General features: G+C 44.2%; 1 protein-coding gene across 2 annotated transcripts; it reads left to right on the plus strand.

Moving 5' to 3' along the window:
- The first annotated feature begins 1,146 nt into the window (after positions 1 to 1,146).
- On the plus strand, positions 1,147 to 24,561 carry LOC131880619 (SAM and SH3 domain-containing protein 1-like). Of its 2 annotated transcripts, none has more exons than XM_059227294.1 (7): positions 1,147 to 1,557; positions 10,262 to 12,825; positions 19,871 to 19,984; positions 22,472 to 22,816; positions 22,893 to 23,219; positions 23,372 to 23,522; positions 23,943 to 24,561. In XM_059227294.1, the coding sequence occupies exons 2-7, from the start codon at positions 11,380 to 11,382 to the stop codon at positions 24,503 to 24,505; spliced, it is 2,946 nt and encodes a 981-aa protein (XP_059083277.1). In that variant the 5' UTR covers positions 1,147 to 1,557; positions 10,262 to 11,379; the 3' UTR covers positions 24,506 to 24,561. The 2 variants fall into 2 exon arrangements, with proteins under 2 accessions (XP_059083277.1, XP_059083278.1); XM_059227295.1 differs by having other exon boundaries at positions 1,147 to 1,553.
- Positions 24,562 to 25,254: the final 693 nt, after the last annotated feature.

Raw genomic sequence — 25,254 nt, forward strand, 5'->3', positions numbered from 1 at the left:
TTCGCTCTCATCGCAAGGCCCCCTTTGCCCCCCAAAAAAAGAAATCCTCTGCCCCTCTGGACACTTGAATTTGTGGCGAATCGGCATTGATCTAGAGCTCTTGATAGAAAGTGAACTCATGTAGGGAGCACACCAAAAGGACATTGACTTGTTTGCTTGTTAGGTTCGAAAAACCAAGTATGTACTACTAATGGTTTTGGGAGGGGATCCTTGGTTCTTGTTCCCACTCTCTCTGAAGAGTTCTCTATTTAGCCCCATACTACACCCTCGCCAATCGCGTTTTCCTTCCCCTCCTCTATTTTCTTTTTCTACCTCCTCCCCATAAAGAAATCTATGGCGAGTGAGAGAAACATTGCGCCTGCCTCACAAACATCCCCATGATTTCGTGACACTTCACGGTGGGTCAAGAGGTGTTTGAGAGAAATTCTGGGACTTGTCTAGCCTGAATCCTTCATCATTTCATGATGAGAGCCAATGTGGTTTAGAAGTCCAGATCGGGGTTTCTATACAGATGGTATTCTTTACTCTCCAAACCAGCAGAATGATTACATGTTTCTAGAGTTTCCCGGACTTAGTGTTGACCTTTAAGTAGAAAATGGACTCCATGAATAATGTACCAAGTTCCATTTGTGGTTGGAGGGGTTCATGTGTTTCTGGGATGTTTTTGCAAATCGCTCTCTAACGTTCGTTCATTGCCAACTTGAAAACATTTCCTGTTATTTCTCTTTTGACTATTCCTAGCCATGTGCCAAGTCTTCCTTAAAAATACCAATCAATATAACTTTGCTGTTCAATCCAAATACACGTAAACTCAACTCAAACAGATCATACGTTTAGATGGTCTAACCTATCAAAATACCCCCCTCCCCCATCTTTGACCCAACGTGGGTCTCATTTAAAGCACGGCACGTTGAGAAGAATAGTTCCTCTTTTGGCCGTCAAGTTCTTGACTGGAAGTAGGGCGCTGGAGGCTAACTCACCCTCTTCTGTCCGAGCCCTGGAAACCGTACGTACTGAGATCTTGCATCTTGCACAGTACATAACGAGCAATAGTAGGATCGTCGAGGAGGAGGAGGAGGAGACGGGGCGTTCAACGAAGGAACCGAAGGAACGAACGGACAGAACTTTAGGAGCGTCGGGTGAAGCGCCCAGAAATGGCAGAAGAAGAAGAAAGACGGATCAGTTGTTTTGAGTCGGTGATCCGGACGAGTTAGGAGTTGCCCAGAGCCCCTAATAGTGCCCATAACCAAGTGAGAGTTCTTTCCCTTTTTCTCATGTTGCGTGACCAAAACGTCTGCAAAACTGAAACCTCCAGCCAAGCAAGTGTTCATTGACCATCCAAGGAGAATGAGATCCCCTCATGGTTTCTGGGCTGTGTTATAGTGCTCCAGCAACCTGAATCTAGATTGTCAGTGAGTGTTTGTGACTGACCAATCTTGTTGAAGAGTCTTTTTCGTGTGCTTCATTTTGTTTCGCAGGACGGACATCCCATCAAAACTTGTCTGGACATCCGAGAGTCAGTCAAGATGCCCACGGATTGCCTCTGTGGGAAAGTGCGTACGTTTGGAATATCGAATCCATGTTTAAGGCGAAAACTACTTTTGAAGGAAGCCCCAAGGTCGACGTTGTCGGTCTCTTGGTTCTCTGCTGTCATGCTGATAAGAAATCCGGGTGGGTTGGCTGATTACTTGCTGAGTTTCAAGAAAATCGGGCAGGCAGGAAGTAGCCCTTGGTGAATGATTTGAGCTGATTTGGCATTCTTGAAATTGGTAAATCTCCAACGTGCCTTAATTCCCGACGCGTCTTGTTTCACGCAAGACTGTCTTTCATTCAGTCGACGATATTTGCGAGGCCATTTCTGCACACTCGAGTAGATTTCATTTCGTCGGAGATTTCCTCGCCAAACAAGTCGGCCATTCCTCGTTGAGAAAAACATCTCGAAACAAGGGAATGTGACCGCAAAAATTGAAGCAAGATCTCTCTCTCTCTCTCTCTCCACGTATGAGGTTATCCAGTATATATTCTGTAGTTGAAACCTCCCCCTCCCTCCTCCTCTCAATATGTCCATACAATACTTTAGAACGATGAAGTGAATGTCTCTTGCTTGGCCTGAATCGCAGCTTGTACATTTTTGACGAAAGGATGGTGAAAAGAAACGAGAGAGAACGGCTGATTTTCCCTGCACTGATTGTTATCAAACTTAAAAGACCTGCTTCGAGTGAGCGAACGAACCGATGGATAGATAGATGGATAGATGGATGCTGGAGTGGACACCCGAGATAATTTCCTTTTTTGCACCAATCAAGATAGAGTTGAGCAGGAATTTGAGCGATTGAAAGAATTTCAACGGCGTAATTGGAGTGTTCGTAGAGCAGTCAACAAGAGCGCAGCAAGAACCCCATGATTTATTGAGCATCTCGCCTCACTGGATCCCGTTCGTTTTCCAATGCTGCAAAGTGCACCAAATCTGGGGCATCGTTCTTCCTCTTCTGAAGGGTTGGTAGGCACGTCAAAAGTTCAGAAAACAAGTCCAACCCAATCATGATCCAGGCAAATTCATGCTCTCACCATCGATTTTGACTTAAGGTCGAATTCAGAACTCTTCCATCAAGTGGAAATATTCCGGAGGTCAGGCCTTCATTTTGATGCTAATTGCTTTGTGATACTCGGTTCCCACGTACAAAGTACAACAATGCACCGTGAATGATTGGTTGATTACCATTAGGTGAAGAGCCTCGTCGTCCATAATCTTGGCAATTTTCTTTTACTGTACGTACGTACACACGTACATAGACGATGGTTTGTTCTCTGAAAGCAAATCATCATTAGGGCAAATGGCACTCTTTGATGCATAATCTCTTCGGAAGCTGTCCGTACATGTTTCTTCCATACTTTATGAATGAGGGTAATTGAAACGCTGACCTTCAGCACTGCACACTCCCATAATGGCTGTTCGGTCCATACAAGGACCACGGGAAAATCCTCTTTTCAAAGTCATTTATTCCGCACTCACATACACACACACGCATACTCAAACTAAGTACTTATTTGAATGAATTGTGTCACTCAAAAGCGAGCGGAGCTAGATGGGCTGGGATTCAATTGGTGTGTTTGGGCGGACTTCTGATGTTCTTTTCATGCTTGAGAGCCATTTCCTCCCGAGACCTCATTCTTCGTGTTGTTTGATTGATTTGGTGTTGGCAATGTCCTTTCTAGCATTCAAATAGACACTCAAGAGCAAAGAAGTGGTTCCTAATTGAGAGAAATATCGTGAAGCTACAAGTTTGGCCTTGACAAATCTCGGGAACAATAAAACCATTTCGGAAAGGACTTCCGTCCAGACTGTTCGTTCCATTGCCAATGATACCTCAATCACCACACAGCCTGAAGGGACGACCAAAATCATTGGAGGTGCTACAAGAGGTTTTACGACTTCATTGTGACCTTACCTTGTCCATTATTACAATTCACTGGGAATTGAAAAGAATGTGTCGACCCTCCGGGAGGAAACAAGTTTATGCTTTTATCCCCATTATCGCCATGCTATATCTTTGCCTCAAGGCTGCTCATGTCCTTGCTCGTGTTTAAGCATGCAAACATTATTGGCCTTTGTTTACCAATGCCCATATTCCTAGGGTAAAGACCATCGCTGCGCTTAATGCTTAGTCAAGTAATAGCCCATTTGCAATGCTTATTTATGACACCCTTGAATTAATCGGCCACTTCCCAGTCATTTGAACCCTCCAAGTCATTGGCAATAACCTTTTGTGCATGGAAAAGACCCCTTAAAGGCTTAGCTAAGCTCAGAGAGCCCATCCATTCTCATTCGCTCAAGCCAAAAACGAATGAACGAAATGTAATGAACATTTGGCGATGATGAATGATGTATGAGGGCTTGTAAATATGAAGAAAAAAAACCGTTCCAAATTTGAGCGATCCGAAGTGAAAGAACGGGTTACCTGCGTCGTACTTTTTGGCCCGAGAACAAGATATTGAGCTAGTGAAATGTTTTGCTCGCACTCTTGGCTCACTTTTGCAAAGTCGTCGGATGTTTGTCACTGATTGCCTGGAGAAAGTTCCTTACTCTTCGTTGTTCGTTCTTTTCTTTTCTTTGCTTTTGTTTTTCTTCCTTGGAATGTTATGCATTGCTCTCGGTTGAAATGAGGATTAGGAAGGACACTTCAGTGAAGTGGATGTTCTCTCGTTCACCTGGCTTAAGATGGTTGGTTTTATGTAGCCCTCTTGGGTTCAAGTGTTCCTATTTCTGTTTACGATTGCCAGTACAACGAAGGACCCACAGAATAAAGGAAGGGGAGCGGTAATGAAATGTCGATCAAGATTACAAAGTTTCCGTCCAAGCACTTTGCTTTAATGAAACCATCAGAAACTTCCTGCTCCTTCTCTGAGTGTCTCATCTGGGCGTCGTATTAGCGACCAAGTTGGGATATTACGAGAACTAGTTGTTAGATTGCCACTAAACGCCTCGAGGATGGTTCCTGGAACATGCTCTTGATGCAGTCTAGCGTTAATGTGGACCGGACCAAGTCGGTTCCCAAGGCTCTAATATTCAAGTCAGAGGTGACCACAAAGATCCTGAGGGAACAATCGTGTCCCTGGGCGACTCAGAACTCCCAGATGTTTCGCTGGTCCATAAGCGAGGGTCTAAGTTTACGAGCCGGAAATTTGGAACATGAACCATTTTTGAGTCTCGGACCCGAAACTTTCAGACTCATCTTTGAGCAACTTTTCTTAGACCTCAATGGACAATGCATGAAGCTCTAGAATCATTGTGTTGGCTCGGAAGAGTTTTGGGCGACAAAACAAGGACCATAGCAATGCCATTAGCTGTTAGTGCGACAGTTTTTTTTTCTCCTTTGGCGAAGCTTGGAACCAGGATCGATTCTCTGGAAAGCAAGAAACAGAGCTGTTCGGGGAATTCGTCCCCACTTTCTCCCACTTCGTAGTTGTTCCCCCCCCCCCTTGATCTTGACTCGACGGAAAGGGAGGAACACTGTCAAAGTGGAAAAGGGAGAAGGGAGAAAGAAAGACGAAGGAAATGTCCCCTGTTCCATCCCAAAATGTTGGGTGCCACCCAACCCTCTTCAGGGTCCATTTTTTCCACCCAATATTGCTACATCAACAAATCACCTTTTTATGAATGCTGGCAAGGGAGCGTCTTCGATCGGGTACATTCAATGGGAAACCAAAAAGAAATATATTCGTTCAAATGAGGTGTTTTTTCCTCTTCCAAGATTTATCTTACAGCCCTGTGTAAATATTGGATGAAAACTGCGCTTCCTCTTGAGCTACCAAAAGCAAATTAGTAGTTATGTGCTCTTGCCGCAACAGTGGTAATAATAATTGTAAAAATAATAATGCTGTAGTGGCATCATATTTGGTGAGACGAATGCGGGTCCACAAGCGAGTGAATCCCTCATGTGATGCTCAGCCATCTTGCACATCAGCCTTTTGCTGATGGATCCATTCTTGAAATGACTCACATAGTATATTTTGTGAGGGACAAACACACCCAGTAAGTCTCGAGCAACGATTATTCCACATTTTCGTTCCACAACACGTTCCGTTAGCCACTTTGGAAATGGAGTCCACTATTTAGAGTTTCAAAAACGTCTTTGTGCCCCTCGTCATTTTATATTTTCGGTCGACCCCATTTTCAAAGCCTCGTACAAAAGCAATAGTTGACAGCTGTGCACCAGGCAGACTCCTTTACTTTCCTCACTTCCCCTTTGGCTAACGTCATGTTCTTCTTGACTTGGAACTAAATGTTCCACTGAACCGAGCCGTTCAGTGAAGCTGCTCTATCAAAATCAGAAGCAATCTTGATTCTATGGTACCTCCTGATATTGGGACGTTCCACTTGGCTTTTGTGGAGCCCTATTCACGGAAGGGAAGCTTTATTAAACTTGGAACCACACACACACATACACAAAATCGTTCCAACCCCCCGAGTCAATTAAGGAAATACGTTAATCCCTAGGGAACTCGTAGGAGGTCCAATTTGTATAGCAATTCGGCGGAAGAGGTTGGTCCTTTCGAGCTGAGATTGGTTTTCGGAGCAACCTTGGGTTAATGGTTAATGTTCCTTGTTGGACATGCTCTGCATCAGATGTCTGAGAAATGGTATCATCCGGAAGGAGTATCCTATACCATTAATCTTGTATGTATGGAAAAGTGCATCGACTCTCCCGTATACATAGGACGCAGACTCCGAAAAATGTAGATTCATGCCCTGAACAAGGAACATTTGCACTTCTTACGGCAACATGGCATTAATATATGCCAAAGAAGACCTACATGAGTTCTAGTCAGGTCAAAAGCCTTGGCTGGGGTTGTCTTTTGGGAGTTATCTGCTCAGTCCTTTTATTTACGCTTGATTCATCAACTGGTCCAATGTGGGGAGCTTTTTCCAAAGACTCTTTGATCCATTGGTTCCAATCAAGCTCAAATGGAAGCCAGACATTTTTTGCTGGCTTTAGCGGAATAAATTACCACAACATGGAAAAAGTCACCAAAGGCTCGAGTCTGCTGAACAAGACCAATCTCCTTCTTATCATGTTCCCATTTTCTTTCGGAAACCAAGAAACCCTTATTTGGATGCAAATTTAATCTGAAGAGTCAAGCTGTGATAAAAGCTATTCCCCAGACTTCCTTCGGAGAACGTGAGCAGAAACTCGTTTCAAGATGGCAAAGCCCGGAAATTTATGAGCGGCATTGTCGTGTGGTGGCTCAAAAAGTGGGGTTCGGCTAAACGATGTTGTTCCCTCGATCCTTCCTTGGCAGATCTCTCCAATCTGTTGGATGGAGCTTTCCAAATGAAGGGCGAAGTGTTTCCTCTTTTGCTTATCCAAATGGATGGGTTCCTCCCGCATTCCTCCTCCTTTATTTCCTCATTAAGAATTCCGTAAGAATTCGCTAATATGGCAAGATGGAGAATAAATAGCTCTGGAGAAAACACGAGTTACTTCAGTCGTAGAGTGAGTGATCTCTCCTTCTGGTTGGCTTGTTTATCCTTAGATGTTGCCTACGACCTACAAGAGAAAATATATCGAGACTGTTCCTAACAGTTCCAAGTCAACGTGTTTTTGTAGTGGTATCACACCATGAGTCATTCCCAGGAGAACAGAGGGGTACTGTACACGTCTAATGCAATGCCAAGGTACTGAGTAAGATCCGATTAGTCATCTGATTCTGCCATGTTTTCCATCATGTCTTTGGCTTTTCTTTTATCCTGCCTAGCCAGAAATAATCCCCAACCAAATCTAGCCATAGATTCTGGCCGAAAAGGGCCCAGAAACGGAGAGAGTTAACATTGCTTAACTGGGATTTATGTGTTGGGACGAGATGTTAGTAGCATCTGGTTTCACTCGAGACCTTTCCAAGGGAACTTTGAATCCTTTCCCCGTGTACTACATTTGGGCTCTGAAAGGGACCTTCTCCAATGTAAGAGTACAAAGAAGCTCTTGATCATTCATCCATGCTCGGCTAATGTTGTCAGCGTTGCCAAAAGTGCTGAATGTCATCCGCCCAACGCTCGATCGAATGAAGTATTATTCAAAGAGGGCAGGCCAATTTTGTAGGACCTTGATAGTTCTTCTTCGCCCAGTGTTGATGTAATTTTGTTGTTGTTGTTGTTGTTGTTGGGGTCGATAGTGGTCTGAAGTCGAACTTGGCACCTGTCACATTCATCAAGCCCATTAGTGGTTCAAGATTGGATTTTGAGGGGGGCAGAATATGTCCGATCCTTATGTAATGGGCCATTCCTATACCCAGCCATTAGTGGAGATTCATTTGTTGGCCCCTCTGTGTATTTCTCCCAAGATTTCAATGATAGATGGAGAGGTAATAAATGCACCCTCGTTAATGATATGAGGTGAACAGGACTCCATTGCCATCAGATTGTCTGATAAGGACGCAAAGTGGCTGTGCACGTGATTATTACAAGCGACGATTAAGTGGGTTCTTCCTCAAGTATGCGCTGTACATTACAATCTTCCGTGACCTTATTTCGTCAGGGATTCGATGTCCTCGTTGGATTCGTTTCGTTCAAGCCGACGTCTATTGATCCTTCTTCCGTGATGTCAATCCTCTCAAAAGAGAACGTTTTGTCGCCCGATTCTTTGAACTACCTACCTTTCTCCCCATTCGCTCATGTTTGATCTCCTCCTTGGGTCCCCTCTCAAACCATCGTTATGATATGTATTCAGCACTTTCCTCCCTGACGAAAGCGGCTCTGAAAACCAAGGAGACTTCTTTGATTACACATCCTTCCTTGACACAAATCTGTCAGACTTAATTAAGACCCCGATGAGTTTCGAGCGCTCTTTAATGCATAGAATCCGCAGCGATATTCCGAAATAATTGGGCCATGGGATTAGTGAACGACCCTCCTTCATGATTAGTTAGGCCCGGCTCATTGAAACCAATTGAGCCATTCCAAGCAAAGGTTACTCGATGCTGGCGTCTATTGTATGTATGTACATAAAAGCTTGCTCTCGCGCCATTGACGCAAAGATTGCTATGCACATGATGGAAAGATGAACGAAGGAGGAGGAGGAGGATTTGTTTGGCTCTTTTTGTGTTATTCTTTTGGCTCAAGTCAAAGACTTGATGGCAATGACATTGCATTCAAATGATGACTTCCAAGCGCCAACAAGGTCATGGCAGTTCTCATTTGCTTATTGCATGATTATTATTATCATTGCGACTGTACTGAATGTGAGCTGGTTGCGCAGGTGGTTCAGTAGGTCGACGGGTTGACGTGGTGGTTTTTCGGGCAATTGTGATTTATGTGGGGAATTTTTAAATGGTAAATGAGATCCTTTGGCCTGATGCTGCCTGGTTTTCATCTGAAACAAGTGGAGATGACATGACGGATAAGTGGTAAAAATGATTTCAATTTGGATCGTGAATGCAGACATCAAGCCCGGGTACGTGTTCATTGAAAGCGCTCCATGAATAATGCCAGTGTTGATGAGAGTGACTTGGCTTGGCTTGGTTGAACGGAGGCCTACTTTGCTTTATGAAGAGCTTTGAGCAGATGAACAACTAGCATCGCATGTAGGTCGTGACATCGAAGAACAATGCAAATTTTCATATCCAAGCCAAGGTTAGGAATCTCGTTTTTAAATGTTGCCACCTATTACCATATCCAAATGACAGGAGTATGTACGTATGACTTGGAAATGAAGGTTCTTCAACCCTCATTTCCGAGGCCGAGCAAGAAATGGTCGTGTCAGAGAAGGATGTGGGAGAGATCTTCTGGTTTTCTTTGATTCCTAGGCGATCCTTAGACTAAATAATTTTATGGCCCATAGCTGGTGGTGGGGTAGTTTACACGGATTGTTTTCTCAATTCTGTCGCGACCTCTCCAGGATCTGAAAGTAATTACAACCATCACTGAATCACAGACTGGAATTCGTTTTCTCTCAACCAACCTAGGGCGTTGTTTTTCCACTGCCAAGAGGTATTACTCGCATTTTTTCTCCTCCCTCTACTCCTCCTCAACCTATCCTGGTTGTAGTGTACGTACTACGTACATACTACAGTGAAGGTTCCTCTAGAGCACTCCATCCTCGTCGTTTAATCATTTTGCATCCAAAGCCAGTCAAGTAAGTGACTGTCCGGTTGGAAATCGTTTTAGGGCTCGTGATATCGGTCTGAAGAAACAATCTGAATAGAGCCGAGGATCGTAAACTCCCGAGCCAGTGTTCAACTTCAACTTCATGGCTGATCAATGCTGCTTTTACCCTTGCCTGTGGGCAAACCTCCCATGTTGACCTTCTGAATAAACCCCCTCAGGGAGACAAAGCCAGGATCAACTGTCTGGATCCTGAAACAATTGGCTTGTTTTTGTCCACGATCGCGAGACAATGACACACGTGCGACGATCCTCCAGGATGATGATGATGATGATGATGAAGAAGAGGAGCATGAGATGGTTGAAATGGTCTTTTAGAAATGCAAAATGACAATGTAGTTTCACTTGAATACCCAACCAATGAAGGATGATGAGGATCATGAGAAGGAGGAGGAGAATAGCCTTAGAGATGGCAGGCTTCCGAATTCACAATCCTCCCAGGATTTTTCCAGCTCAGGTGTTTGTGTTTGTCAGCTCAGTTCAAAACAGTTGAAAAGGGATTATTTCTGTATTTCAAAAAAAGCGCCAAGCAATGTTTGCAGTGCAAGTTAGTAGAAGACTCGCCTTAAACATGGCTCTCAGCACCCCTCATATCGCACCTAGACCTGAAATATCAAAGCACGCCAGAAATCACGATCTTGCCCAAGATTCATGATCCGATCAAGAACGATTTTCCTCAGCCAATGGATTAGGATATCATCATTAAGACTCAGGAAGTGTTTGCAGCCGAGACGAAGAAGAAGAACCAGAAGAAGTGGTGCTTTATAAGCTAATCGAATTCGAAGTTCGATCATCGCTCTTGTCGATCGGGCGGTAAAGGCTCCTCCAAGCTCATCATTAACCTCGGTAACCCGGGGTCCGAATCGTGCTTTTCCAACCTGAGAACCATAACAACAGCGAACACGACGTCGTGTTGGTTAAACGGCGGGTTCCAGAATGCCTTCTTTCTCACCCTAATCCACGCAAACCAAGTTGAGTGGTGGGTACTCCCATTGAAGACAAGAAGAGGTGCCTGAAGAATGCGAACGAGAGTTGAAAGGGCAGTCGAGGAGATTTCTCTTTGATTACTACTGTCTGCACTTCTCGCCTCCCGAAACATTGAAGGAAGCTCCTCATCGTGTCGGGTTTGCCCGATTTCCAACTCTCTTTGTGCATGAGCTCCGCCTTCCTCATTGGGTTTGAAGACTAGGTAGAGGAAAAAGAAGTAATCAAGTGAACACTATCTCTTGGATCCGACGAGCCCGATATCTCGGTCGCCTTCGTTGTGCAAACAAACTTATTCACTCATTCACTCCGGGTGAGGGCCCTAGGAGAACAAACGAGAGGGAAAGGTGTCACTTTTATCCCTCATGATGACTCTCTTGTGCTCTCCATGTGGTGGACAAGTGGATTGGTGAAGTGTTGTCAAAGATCCGGGCGTGAAGTGTGAGCACCGAAAGGAATTAGTTCCAAATGTGGATGGATGGTGGTCGGCTGCTCAACTAGAGCATGGTCTGAATCTGGACGAGCGGGAAATCATCACATCTATCGTGCATTTCGAGCAATGAAGAAGTGAAGTTCCGATGGAAAAGTGAACAACGACGACTCTTTGGTCGTGATTGGCGAGCTTGTGTGGAACAAAATCTCACACGTTTAGCAAATAGAGATAGCCTCCTCGGTCGGCTCTTTGGATTGTAACCACGTCAAATGTGAATGACCAACAATTACACCGAGCAAGCAACATGTACAAATTCTACTGGAACAATCTGCCAAAATCTTCCTCCAAATCCGCGTGTCGTGCAATGAGTCCAGCCACCGTGGTCGAGGGGGAGGACTCGCCAAAGACGAACACTCACACTGATATGTCGTCCACGTCCACCACCGCCAACACCACGACTCGCTTAGGAGGTGGTTGTTGTTGTCATAGACATGTGGTGAAACCCAGTGGTGGTGGTGGTGGTGGTGGAGGGAGTTGTTGCAGTAGTACTGCAAGTAATGGCTCTTCTTGCACTTCCAGTTATTCTGGAAGTTCGGACTCGACTAGTCTCTCTCTGAACAATCAGTCATCCAACGGTGTTCAAAGTGGACAAATGCCGCTTCTAGTGTGTGGAAAAGGTGCGGCTCTACCTCTGTCATCGGCATCTATTGTGCCGGAGGTACCTTACCGTAATGGGGTGACCGTTCGGGTCAAAGACGAGAACAACCCCAACAAGAGTCACAACACCAACAATAACAATAACTCTACCAACATCAACAGTAGTCATGGGTCCGTCCCCGGGGCTGGGAATCCAAGTTCGGGAAGTCATCGAGTGCTCTTGAAGCTCCGTCGGATGTCTGGAGGAGGTTCCTCGAGTAGCTCTCGACCCAAGTCAGTGCCAGATTCCAGTGAACTCTTGGATGGTGTGGTGAACGGTAGTGCTGCCACCTTTGCCAATTTAGCGGATCTCAAGTTGGGATCGAATGGCAGTGTTGATCAGCAGAAGGGCTCAAATTGCAAGAGCAACAAACCCTCCAAGATGAAGAGCTCGAAAAGCCTCCACCACTTCTACAACAAGACTTGGAATGAGAAGTCACTCAGCAAGTTCTTAAGGCATGACTCGAGCGACAACCAGCACAACTACGAGAACATTTACAACTCGGACAAGGAGTCGTCTACGACATCGGGGAGCTCCATATTCGGTTCCAGTGCCACGAACTCCTATCACCCCGTCTACGAGAACATGTACCTAAGAACAACGGCGTGCTTCAGTTCCTTGAACCCCACGATAAATAATAACAATGACGCCCTCAAAATCAATCAGCTAACTCAATCGCCCACTTTGCACGCTCGTGCTGCCCGCAATCGCGATCGGAATCGACCCTTGGGGGGTTCCACTGACCAAGATCGAGCCTCAAATTCGCAGACTCAACAACAACAACAACAGCAGCAGCAGCAGCCGCAGCAGCAGCAAAAGCCTTTGTTCAGGTCGAAAAGCTGCGAGAGACCAAAGATGAGGGATGCCGTTCGCGATACGCTGAAAAACTCCAGCGACAAATTCCATTCGAACCTCTCTCGTTTCTCCTCCAAATTCGGTCATTCGCCGACCATCTCGAATTTCTCCCAGGTTGATGGGGAATGTGATAACTATTCAATTCTGGCCAAACATCCTTACTCAAATGCGAGTTCTGCCTTCGACGAGGATCCGGAGGTAAGATAACAACGTTGTTATTAGTATTTATGAGCAAAACAATGTGCGTGCATGCCTTTTTCCTTTCACGTCGTTGAACTTTCCGAGGCAGATCTTTACGGTAGGGGGCGTCAGTTTAGCCAGAGGCTCGCCAGTCGACTTACTAAATATGCCACGAAGAACAAATTCGTGAAAACTGTCTAAACTTGGAAATCATCACCACCCGAGGATATCGTGATTTCTGTAGGCGGAGTCCCACTCTTGTCCATTATTATTCAGTACTATCCTCAAGCTACATTCGGTTCTTCTGTGTGAATTAGAAACTCAGATCTCCGGAAAAAAACGATCCCCGTTTTGGAGAAGAAATGCTGCGAAACCAGTGGACGTGTCTGATCTCAAAATCTGTTGTTCTGTTTTGCGGTTGATGAATTCGGGATCGTTAAGTTTGGCACTGTCTTAATGGCTGATGTGGTTGAGGTTTGACCTCAATTCGATGTGCACTTACATTTCACACACATTGAACAGGATCTGGCGGCTTCGAATGCGATGAATAATGCATCCCAATTACCCTCTTCATTTAGTAGTCGACCAAGGCAAGATATTGCATTAAAATTAGAATTAGCCGGAGGTGGTTGTATTTAAGAGCATCTGGAACCCAAACCCACCTAGACGTCTAAGAAGAAAAAAAAACACCATTGCTTGTGGGAGTTGCTCGCTATTAATCATGCCAGTTTTTCGGGCGCTTACAGTAGACCTGACCAAATGTACGTATTCGAAGACAAAGACAGAACTTGATTGCTGTGATAGATCACACTCACAAACATGTCATTACTAATCAACCATAATTTGTCCCGAGGATACAGTTCCATTCTCTGAAGTTTTCTTTCGCTTCAAGGCAAAGTGCAAGTTTCTCTTGAAGGAGAGCAGTCAAAAAGTTGGCTGAGAAGAGGTGAAGAAACGGGGAAAAAAGTTATAATGTGTGTGGCCTAGATCTTCCATCCTTTCGGGTCTATTGCCAAATATGGCCATGAATGAATGAACCTCCAAATCCATTCCGAAATAAATCCCGAGGACACGGAGCAACCCGTTTCGTCATCCCATCTACTAGATTGACCGGGACTGTTACGCAAGATTGTCATTCCTAGAATTCGTGATTGGAAATAGAATTTCCCGATGATGGTGGGTGATGTCGAAACTGTGACTGTGGAATGTAATGAGTATTTCTCTCCACAACCGATCACTTCGACCCCCTGAGTTAATCTCTAGTAATTAAGGAGCCATCCAAGCATTGAGCCAAACCATATTGGGCCTAAACCAAAAGTCATGGTGGGAGAAAATAGCCAATTACCGAAAATTGACTTCATCGGATTACTTCGCCTCCATGGACTCGAGATCTGAGAGGGGAAATATTGGGAAATTTCTCTTCAAAACCTCTGCATTTCCTTGTGGTGGCTCCCAATTAGTGAGCTTGAACACAATGATGATGGTTAGGAATTGTCAGCCGTGATTCGTTTTTTAGCAAAAGAAGCCTACTATGCGGCAGATGATGATGATGGTGATGCTCTCATCTGTCCAACAAGTTGTCTTGAACGTTTCTCACTTGTCCATCGACTGATTATCACATTACTCCATCAAAAGAGAAATCCCAAGACGTTCTCTGGCTTCTCTTCATGTGAATCTGTATCGTCCAAGATTCCCGGTTCCTCATCTAGTACTCTCCTAGCCTGCTAGTCCCGTCAAACTACAGTGTACGTAAGTACGTACGTATATCTAGAGGGTTGTGAAGAGGAATGAATGTCTGTATACACAATGACTTTGAGAAATGGATTGGAGAACTCTTTGAAGTAGTAGACGAAGAAAACGAAGAAGAAGAAAAAGAAGCAGGAGACTCTTGTCCAATTCATACACAACCTCTCAGCAGATTTCCTAGAAGATTATTGTTCGCTGGTTCGGTGTCATGCGCTGTACCGTACATCCGCCTTGGTCCAATTCATACACAACCTCTCAGCAGATTTCCTAGAAGATTATTGTTCGCTGGTTCGGTGTCATGCTTGGTCTCTGGCCCAGCCCAGGAAGAGAAATCTTGACAAACGATAAGGTTCCGGTGAAAACGAGACGAGTGTCATTGTTCACCATGAAAATGACATAATTACCCACACTCTCGACCACTTCAATTACCAGGGGGCGATTCTCAAACACTTGTTGATAAGTGGTGAAGCAAACCTTGATGGACTTCATGATCAAGCAAGACTCGATTGGGCGTCTCTACGATTACAAATTATTGGTGAAGAGGATCATGCTCAAGATACCAGATATGTTTGTTTGTGCTCTACTGAACCTACTCTGAATATCAATGGGGAATTGGTTGTGGCCAGTGCCAAGGGGAAATTGAGAAGGGGTTTATGGACGAGTCAGTAAGAAGTTGGTCGATTCCCACCTCCAAATCCAGTTTCTCCCCCTCCTTCGATCAGCAATCCGAGCTACATAACTTCAATAGTGTTGCTTGTATGCTTCTATGGACACATACTTAGCACACATGTTTGCTTTTCAAATGATCTTGAAGTTCTCCTCAGGCTGGAAAGCTACTTCTTTTTTTTGGCTTGATCAAGTTTATGTTCGAGCAATGAATCCAAATAGTTCAAGGACCTACGATGGACCGTGAGAAAAAAGATGGATCCTTTGGAATATGAAGGAACGAACGAATCCAGAAGGAGCGTTTCCTGTCGTTCGGATTGGAAGAAATTGGATCTTGTGTGTGGGGGGAGGCATGTTTTGCTTGTACAAATATTCAAGCTTTGTCATTAACTTGAGCTGTGCTGTTTATGTCTTGGCCTCATTTTCATTGGCAGAAAATAACAAATTCCCTAGGGCGCTCAGCAGGTATTTTGGCTAAATATTTGGAGATTGTTTCCACGCTTTCAGATTCAAGTCGAGTTCTCGTTCACTTAGCCAAATTCCGAGCCTACTTATTCATTCCACTTTGTTCTCGTAATTTGAGGACAATTTCGTCCCTTACGCACAGTAGATTAATCGATTCGAACTCCAACAAAGTTCGACATATCTCGAATCAATTCTCAGGGCCGAATTCGAAATCAATCCCACTTTGCCTCTTTGAAGTGAATCCCAATATTGCAAGGTTGTTGGAGCTGCACATAGTGTGAATGTTTAACATTCGTTCGTCTTGCAGCCCTTAAAGTCATCACGCGTGTGAGCTCGCATTGTTGTGTGGCCCCACCCTTGTCGTCATACAGAATACGTACCGATAGCTAGTACGGGTGAGGGAGGGAAAAACTTTCTTGACGATATATAAATCATGCCAAAGAATGCAAAGAGTCACGTTGAAACGTGTGAATCAACTTTTTGGGGGGAGAAACTTTCAAGACCCTTTCTCTCTCTATGGATTCACAGCAACGCCAACAAAAGTTGAACCAGGAAGCGGCCGGATGACGGCATTCATTTTGTGTTTAAACCAGCATACGATGTACCTACCAAGAGGTATTAGGAATGTCCTATTTCTTCGTGTTCATGGCAAAAGCTCACGCATTGTGTCTGAAATATTGAATCACGCTAGAACGAGAGAGGCCTGACTGGAACTTAATATGTGGGCTAGTAGTCAAACGTCGGACATAAATCAATGAGGTTTAGGCTCAAAATGCATCGAGGGCCCATCGGAAAATACTCGTAAATCACTAACCGTCGAAGATGCTGGTCATGTTTCATCGGCTAACAAGGAACAAGGAATCGATCCATTGTTGTCCATGTGGTAAAGTCAATCCTTTGATGGGTAATAAGAATCAAAACATGAACATGCCGCAAAATTGGTAGTTTCGGGCCCCATCATGTTCGGCTATGAGTCTAACTAGTATTCGAGTGTCCTTGACAAATTCTTCCCTGTCCCTTTGCAGTTCACAATTCCGAGTAGCCCAATGGGTCCTTTAAACTTGCTGTTTGGAAAAATAATTATCGAACGTGTTCGGAGAGGGGAACCCAATCATTAGCGGCTCCAAAAATCAAGCAAAACGACTTCCAGGCGCAAAATGCGAGGACAGGATATGCAATGTTTTCCCAGCTCTTGGCCCGCAATGACACGACTCTTTGTTTTACTGTTTCGTTCAGGAGCTTTGTGAATTCGTCAGATGGCACAAAAGGAGTTTTTGTTTTTGAGATTCAGGATTTCACATACGGGAATCCGGAGGCTAATTATCCAATGGAATTCGGAATGGGAAGGGCTATGCACCGATCAAGCGAGGTCAAGGGCCAATTCCGACCGATTGCCTTCCCTCCTCGATTCATTCATTACTTGATCGTGGTCAGTTATTCGGCCTTCACTCGATTTGATATCAAAACAACAAGGTAGAGGGCCTCTACCAGAGATGCTTGAATAACCCCTCAACCTGTTTTGAGCTTCATCGCCCATTTACAGTACCATATCTGTTTTTTTTCCACTGGGATCTTGGCACTGGGTCTTGGATTTCAGGTGAGGCTTTCAAGATCAAGAAGCGACAACCGCAAACTTCCTATCACCGTAATTGTCTTTTCTGAACCTCGAGTGCTCGACACAGCGCACCAAATCATGATAATAACTCGAGATTGTAGCACACTGGCACTCGAGAATTTGAGAATGAGAGCATTACCCGGTATCTTTTGCGGAACTACCATATGTTGGTTCATAATTTTCTTCCTCATTCTCGAAAGAGCCGCATCCAAAACCCCATCCATCCGTCCATCCATTCATCCCTATCCTTTGGATCCTCCTGTCCAAAGGAAAGGTTGAGCTTGAGCAGAATTGAAATCAGCCGTCCGGGTTGGAGGCTGTCAAAGAAACAAATTCTCAAATATGCATGAGGAATTCGCAATTCTATTCTCTCCACATGATGCCGGGAATCTGAGGATCTCTTCTACAGTTGTGATGGATGATAGACGTGGTGGCCCGCTAAACCTGGGGAGACGTCGCTCATTGTCCTAAACGAGCGAGAATCGAACAATAATGAGCCAAGATTATGCTGACGTCGCACAATGGTCAGATTACGATGAGGGGTATTCAAAAAGAAAAGGATCAGAATTCCACTTGACGGTGGCCATGGCGAGGCGCAAAAAATCGTGTGGCGATGTGTTAGGATACGAACTGAGTCATATTTCTTCGCTTTTAATTGCTGCCAGGATTGATAAATTGAGCCAGCTCACTAACAAAGTTGGTCAGGATTTGTGCCTCTGGAGAACGAGCAGGGGGGGGGAGGGAGATGGCTCTAATTAAAGCCGTAAAAGTCCCTTTGTGTTGCATTCTGCTCGAGAGATAAATGAGATGACACAGACAGAAGGAGAAGTTGACAACTGGGGCTGATTAGTGAGGCCTTTGATCTCCAAGCAGGATCGAAAAGCATCACTCATCATCGGGGGAATGTGTTTGAGAACCGCACAGGTTCGAAACAGACCCACTTGAATGGTGTTGTTGGGGCAACTAGTAGTAAGTGAGTGATATCCATCCTCTAAAAACATCCAATCAGAGGTCATCATTACTATCGGGTATGTGCGAGGAGTGGGGTGGTAACGAGGCTGACATTGAACAGTGGATGCTAAGACGTCAGAAAACCATTCTATCGCTCAAGAACCATCGATCATCTCAGATTGGGAGCAGGAAGTGACTGAGAAATGAACGAATCCGTTTCGCGACAATCGGAACGAATAAACCATGGCTAACGAACGCCCCCCCTGACTCCTTGGAGGGGAACCGAGGTGAAATACGAGGCTCAGGAGGGAACACTCAAAGGAAGTAGTACATTACGTAGACCCAAGGAGGGAGAGTAANAAGAGCAAACATCAATAACTTGTCGATTCTTCATGGTTGAACAACATGGGATGATCCTTTGGGGTCTTCAGAGCAAACAATTTGAATAGGAACTGATTGGGTTCCGGTTAAATGGAAACTGTCTCGGGTTGATGCCCATCCGTCATCTCGCTTTTGGGCCCTTTTCAGGGGGTTGAGTTGATTGGGTGAGTGGCATTTAGACAATTCCGGGGCTTTGTCGCTCGTCCTCGGAATCTCAGAATGATATCACAATGGGGGTAGTGGGGGAAGTCCTGGTATTGCTCGAGTGGCTTATTTATCTGTCACGCTTCTCCTATTGGGCCCTACGTACAAATTTCAAAGTGAGCAAATCAACAAAGGGCGTTGACGCGTTGATGCGTTGTTGATGTTGGATGGGAGCCTGCCAATTCTGATGGTGTAATAATCCATCGAGCACGACATGTCAATGACATAATTGGGTATTGAGTGGTCCGCTTTGGGATGTCAGAAAATATACATCCGCGCCAAGAGAAGGATGATGATGATCCATCCCAAGATACCGTGGAAAAGCATCCTTCCATGAAAGGCAAGATGACATTCATCCTGGATGAATCCGGCATGCCATTTCCTTGTCTGCATTTCCGCCACGATTTCTTATTCTTCACGGAATTATTTCGGCGAGGAACTTTGAACGAAAGAAAAAAAGGGGACTCTCACGTCTTAGGGGTACATGTTGCCAAGGTCAAGAGCGGAATAAGAACCCTATAATAACAATTGCGACAAGAGGCATTTCTTGGGTTCAGCTCATTAACACGTGAGCATGTGGAGGCAGGATAATAACCAATCCGTGTTATATCAAATCAGAAGGCTTCAAACAACGATGTCACGACAAGTTGGCATTGTTTCAATTCTCGTTCTTCTCATGCGCGGATTCGTGACCTTTTTTGCCACATTTGAGCTTGCCAGTATTGTACCTACCTGTATGTACTTTTGAACATTCATTCAAAATTGTATGGATCACATTTGCCAGGGAAACACATTTGAAGAACGTAGAACGTGGCTCAGGGTTAATAATGAAAAAAAGAAAAAGAATATTAATCCATGTTTCATGCTCTATTCGACATTTGTTATTCTTCGCCTCAAAATAGATCCCAATCATTGGAATCGTTATTTTGTCTGTGGACGCTCTTCGGTGGCTGACAAATATATTCGAGTACATATTGCGATGTACGGCATGCTAAAAATGTGCTTTATCTCATATGAATCTGTTTATCGTTTCAGAACCAGCATGGCAGTTTGAGTTTGGGACCTGGAATGTCACTACAATCCTATCTGGGAGAGGATCACAAATCCCTACAATGTCAGAATCATTCGATGGACGAGGAAAAAGCATCGGTAAGAATTCAAACACAACTAGAACTACATACTTACCGATCATAAAGTATGAGAGACGATGTGACCATTGGATTGGATAGAGGTTTTCATCTCCCATCACGTTCGGTGTGGTTTGATCCAAACTTGTGGTTATGAGCCACTAAGTTGTTCATCAACATCCAATTGGCTGAAGACCTCTTTTTTTCGATCACGATTGCCAGATGCCTCTTGTCAATATTGACTTTGGTACTCGGGGGTCTGTCATTCTGTTGGTAAGTTTTCTTTGTGTAGACAGGAGACGGAAACTGCCAAGTGACTTCTTTTGTTGGTGTTTCCAGAGGTTTAGTGCTCGGATATGGGGCTCTTGTTTGTGAGCAAAGCTGCAATGCAGAGGTCTCTGTTGTTCGGACATGAAATGTAGTAGTACATACATGTTGACGTCCAGGGAAGTGATCGATCGGATATTGGACGTGTGGATGCTCTTGCCTCAGCTAAGGTGGTCAAGGCCGCGAGGTTTGGAGGTTTGCCTTTTTCACAAACCCAATGTAGCTGAACCCTTTTCTTTAGAGTGAACCCGAAATGATTCACGTCTTTTTGGGGGATGTCACAGCTCCTCCCTCAATATGCACTACACTAGGCATGGTAGAAAACCGACACGAACCGGCCCAAAAGGCTCTTCTTTTACCTGGGCCTCAAAATCCTGTTTTTCGAACTCCTGTGCAGAAACGAAGATTGTCTACCGTGGCTTCCAAATTGCAGCAGCTATTCAATCGATAGTGTTGATAAAAGCCTTGATCTGGACATGACCAGTCTGTCGCAACATGTGCCACCGAGTGTTGTTTTAATATCCGTGTCTCGAGTCAAATCAATATGCTCCATAGCTTTAGCCACTCTCCTTACCTGAGGCGACGGAAACCCATCTGTGAATTGAAAAGCTATGACGAGGATGACACGATTTCTTCTCATTGGACCAACTTCTCGGTACGACTCTTGATCTAATTTGATTTCGATCTTCGTTGCTGAATCAATTCTAAATAAGATTACACAGATTTGGACGATGATTTGTGGCATTATCTGACAAGGGCACTTGGAAGCCTTTTTTTTTCGATCGACCTCTTATGTAGACATTGATATTGATTTTCACAACAAAATTTGCAAAATCAGTCGCAGATATGGATAGCCTTTAGAAGGGTGGAAATAAATTATGGCTATTTTTTTTATGTCTTGGCCATATTGAATCGAAGGTTGTCATTAAAAGAGACCTAGCGCTTTGTCATACATGATCACATTTTAGCCCAAAACAATTAATGTTAATCCTCCGATGGTTTGACCTTCAAAATCATGTCAAGCGAGCATAAAATTTGATCCGTTGAATACACTAAGTTTTGTTGCACATCCATTTAAATCGTATTCTTTTGGGATAAGCTGCTGTACGTCTCTGGTAGTCGAGATGTGGTAGTTCAAGTAAGTTTTGATTCGGCTACCTGAAAGCCTCGAAATTAATCTTATCAGCTTCCAAGGTTCAATTCAAGTTGATAGATAGGTGAATGAATACCCCAGGATGAAGTTGATTTACTTACCTCATACCCAACCAAGATAAGAAGGAACAGATGAAGAGGTGTCCTTCCGCTCTTTTTTATTAGTGCTCTCAGGTCATGGAAAAAATTACAACTCCCTGGGAGATAACGATAATGACGATGCAACGACCTTGGTCGCTTTGGTTTGATTTCTAATGAGTTCAAACTGCTATTCTTAGATAGCTGTATATCAGATACAAGTTACTTTTTTATTCTGCTAACTCAAATTAGCATTCTGTTTGTCATCTATCTTTCAAGGATTTAGAAAGATTACTTTTAGTATGATCAATATATCAGACAGAATATTCATTGAATATGTTTCCTAATATTCCTGATGTATTTCTCACAAACCTCTAGACACACATTATTATTCATTCGAATTTGAGAGGAAAACTGGAAAGTCGATAAAAATGAATTAAACCGAGCCTTTTATACTTTTCTGAAGTTGGTTTCCAAATTATTTGTGGACGGATATTTCTTATTTCCCTAGAAAACACACTTCGTTTCCGACCTTTGAGCTATCATTTGATGTTCGTGTCTGAAAATAAGTTGCCCACACCCGAAGAACCCTAAGGTTCTTTGGCAAATCCCCTCCAGACACATGAGCATCAATTAGTGGCAAGTAAAAAGTGGATAGGAGTCTGATTTAAATCTACACTGCCTGACTCACCACAACGAGCCCCACCAACACTTTTACAAAAACAGGAGCTGATTGGCAAAGTTCGAATCCCTTCATCCAGGGCTTCGTTCTTGGGTCGATTAATGATCGGACCCTTTCCTTAATTGCGTTTCTTACTTAATGAATGCATGACCCAAACGATCCAAGGCTATTTTTCCCCACTTTTCCCACGGGACATTGCGCACATTTCGATACCACTAAACCTAATTGAAAACAAATATGACATGACCTGGATCCTCTCTTGGCTTTCAGATCTTGTCCTCGTCGTCGTCCTCCGCAGCCTCGGTGAATCGTCCCAGCCTTTCCTTGGCGCACAAAATGAAGGGATTCCGACAAGACGTACAAAAGCGAATTTCCAGACTAAGATCCCGATCAGCTGAGAGGATTTCCCAGCGCTCCACAGTCAATGGAGGTCGAAGTCCTGATCGAAGTTTTCCGCAGCCTCCAGAGAGTCCCAGGGTCAGTGGAGGGCACATCCTGCCCTCGCCTACCCTAACTGGACAGGAAACGATCTACACGGGTCCATTCTTGGGACGGGCGAGAGCTCTGGTGGATTACACGCCAAGTCCCTATGATAAAGACGCCCTTCGCTTTAAGGTATATAAAGTCGATTGAAGACAGGGTCCATTCAAGTGAGCTGTAAAGATAACTTATTTTCTCGTCCCATTTCCAGCGAGGAGACGTGATTGACGTCATCAGTATGAACCCCAGTGGCCTTTGGAAGGGCAAGTGCGAGAATCGGGTGGGTAACTTCAAGTTCATCAATGTCGAAATATTGCCTCAGCCTCGAAGTCAGTCACAGCCCAGAGCTTTTAGAGAGAGTCCTCGACCACCATCCCATTCTGAAAGGGCTCCTCCCGAGCGAGAAACTCATAAAAAGGACTTTGGCAACCCGGGGTCTCAGTCAACCCCAGAGGACTGGCGATCCCCTGAAGAAGGGGCCAAGGTGGTCAATAGGCCCAAAACTGTGGATGAACTTTTGAGGAAAATTGGCTTGGAGGTAGGACCGTCGTGGGCAACTCACGGATGATGAATTCTCTTGGCACCTTGGTTGGCCATAACTTGATGTTGGTCTCTCTTTTATCCGTTTCTTTAACCCGTCGATCCGACGATGTTATTGTAAGAAAGAAATTTGATCCATTTGCTTTTTAGGAACACATATCGGTTTTTGTTCTGAACGGGTACGAGGAGTTGGATTCCTTTCAAGATATGGACGAAGCTGAATTGGATTACTTGGGCATCACCAATGATCAACATCGAGCCAAACTCATGACGGCTGTCCAACTGCTTCAAGACTCAGCCAGTAAGTACCATTTTTTTTGTTTCATGCGTTTCTTTTCGGAGTTTTTTAGATGTTAATTGTCACTTAGCAGCTGGCGGAATATACAAAAGCGGAATGACGCAACCTCATACAAACCAATGTTTTGTTAGTTTGCTGAATTTGAATTGCCTTCAACGTATTTCGCATTGAAGGGTTGTGCAATTAAGTGTTTAGGGAACTCCTGCAAAAAATGTTAGACTAAAACAAACAGAACCCGTTTCTTTCATGGTCAGGTTGTATGATTATCCTTGATCTAAGTGCATAGTTGAAAACGTTCAAACCAGTTCAGCATTTCTACCTTTGTTGATTATTTTAATTGCCACCAAATTCATTTAAGCATGAAATACTATGAATCAAACAGCGTTCAATATAATATCTAATCTGTCTCACTTTTGCTTATAGCAATACACTCAGGAGAAAATAGTGACATCGATGTCGGTGGTTCTCCAACCAAGTCGCCCCATTATGCATCCCGCATCAAGAAACTCGATCACATCTCAAGCTTTCAACGACTCAGCTTTCCTCGAGATTCGGGATGTTTTGAGTCCAACGAGAACATCTCGACCCAAACTCGATCCAGCCCCGCCAGTGATAGGTCCAGCCATTCAGGGGTATCGTCCCATCCAGAGAGTGGTATACATCTGCCTGAAGGCACCAATGGTTCTCTATCGTTATCCAGTAGCGACGATGACACCATAACGTCACCCCACCACGTGACTCCTGTCAAACGATCGGCTGAAAAGGCCGCCAAAGCTCGATCCTTGAGAGACCGAAGAACCGTGAATATGGATGAACTGGACTTTCCGGAGTCTGGCCGTGAATTTCGTATCCCGTCTGGAGGTCATCGAGGGCAAGGCAGAGCTTCATTTGATGCGCTAGTGGCGAAATATTCAGAGACTAAGAAGCCGAGCTTTGAGATGCAATTCCAATCAGCCAGACGCGTATTTGAAAGGTGTGATGAATGATGTACTCGTTCAAACAGAGAGAGAAAAATGTCAATAAACTATTTGCATGAAAACTAGTCGACGAAATTTGTTTCTTTTAAGCCGTGAATGTAACGGTATCAATGTTGATAACGGGTCATTTAATAAAGCCAGCTGAATCATGTGTGAATAATCCTCACATTCATAGACGTCGATATAACTTTCCGAGGGAAATCTCTTGTAGAGAACATATTCACTTTCTTTATGAAAAAAACGATAAAAACTAAGAATGAGTCTTCTTCAATACTGTTTCAAAAGATCAGAGAACTCAAGGCTGCATCGCTCACATTAGGATTGAGGCTTAACGTGCGTTTTGAGAGCACCTTCAAGCCTTCGAGAATCCAGGCTAGTTCGAACAATGAAGTCGAACTCTCTTCTTTCTCGGACTCCTTCATTATTCAATTTGCTGCCTACAAATATTCGTAGGGAGTATGTACCCCATGCGGCATATTGAACTTGACAGACTTTCAATCTAATTTGTAATGATGGTTCGATAACTAGGATGATCACTGAAGTCGCATTTTAGTTTCAAAAGAGACCTTGACATTGTCAGGTACATCCCCTACCCTTTTATTGTAAATATAGTGGTTTGTCTTTCTGTTAGGCACGCCGCCAACCATGAACAGTTTTTCATTAATGAAAAGGATGACTTGCTTTCTACTATTTATTTCATTGTGTAAGAACTTGGACCGGGTCAGATCCGCCAACTCTAATTCGTTGGTCGGTCAGAA

The sequence above is a fragment of the Tigriopus californicus genome, chromosome 5, assembly GCF_007210705.1.
Source record: "Tigriopus californicus strain San Diego chromosome 5, Tcal_SD_v2.1, whole genome shotgun sequence".
NCBI classification, from domain to species: domain Eukaryota; kingdom Metazoa; phylum Arthropoda; class Copepoda; order Harpacticoida; family Harpacticidae; genus Tigriopus; species Tigriopus californicus.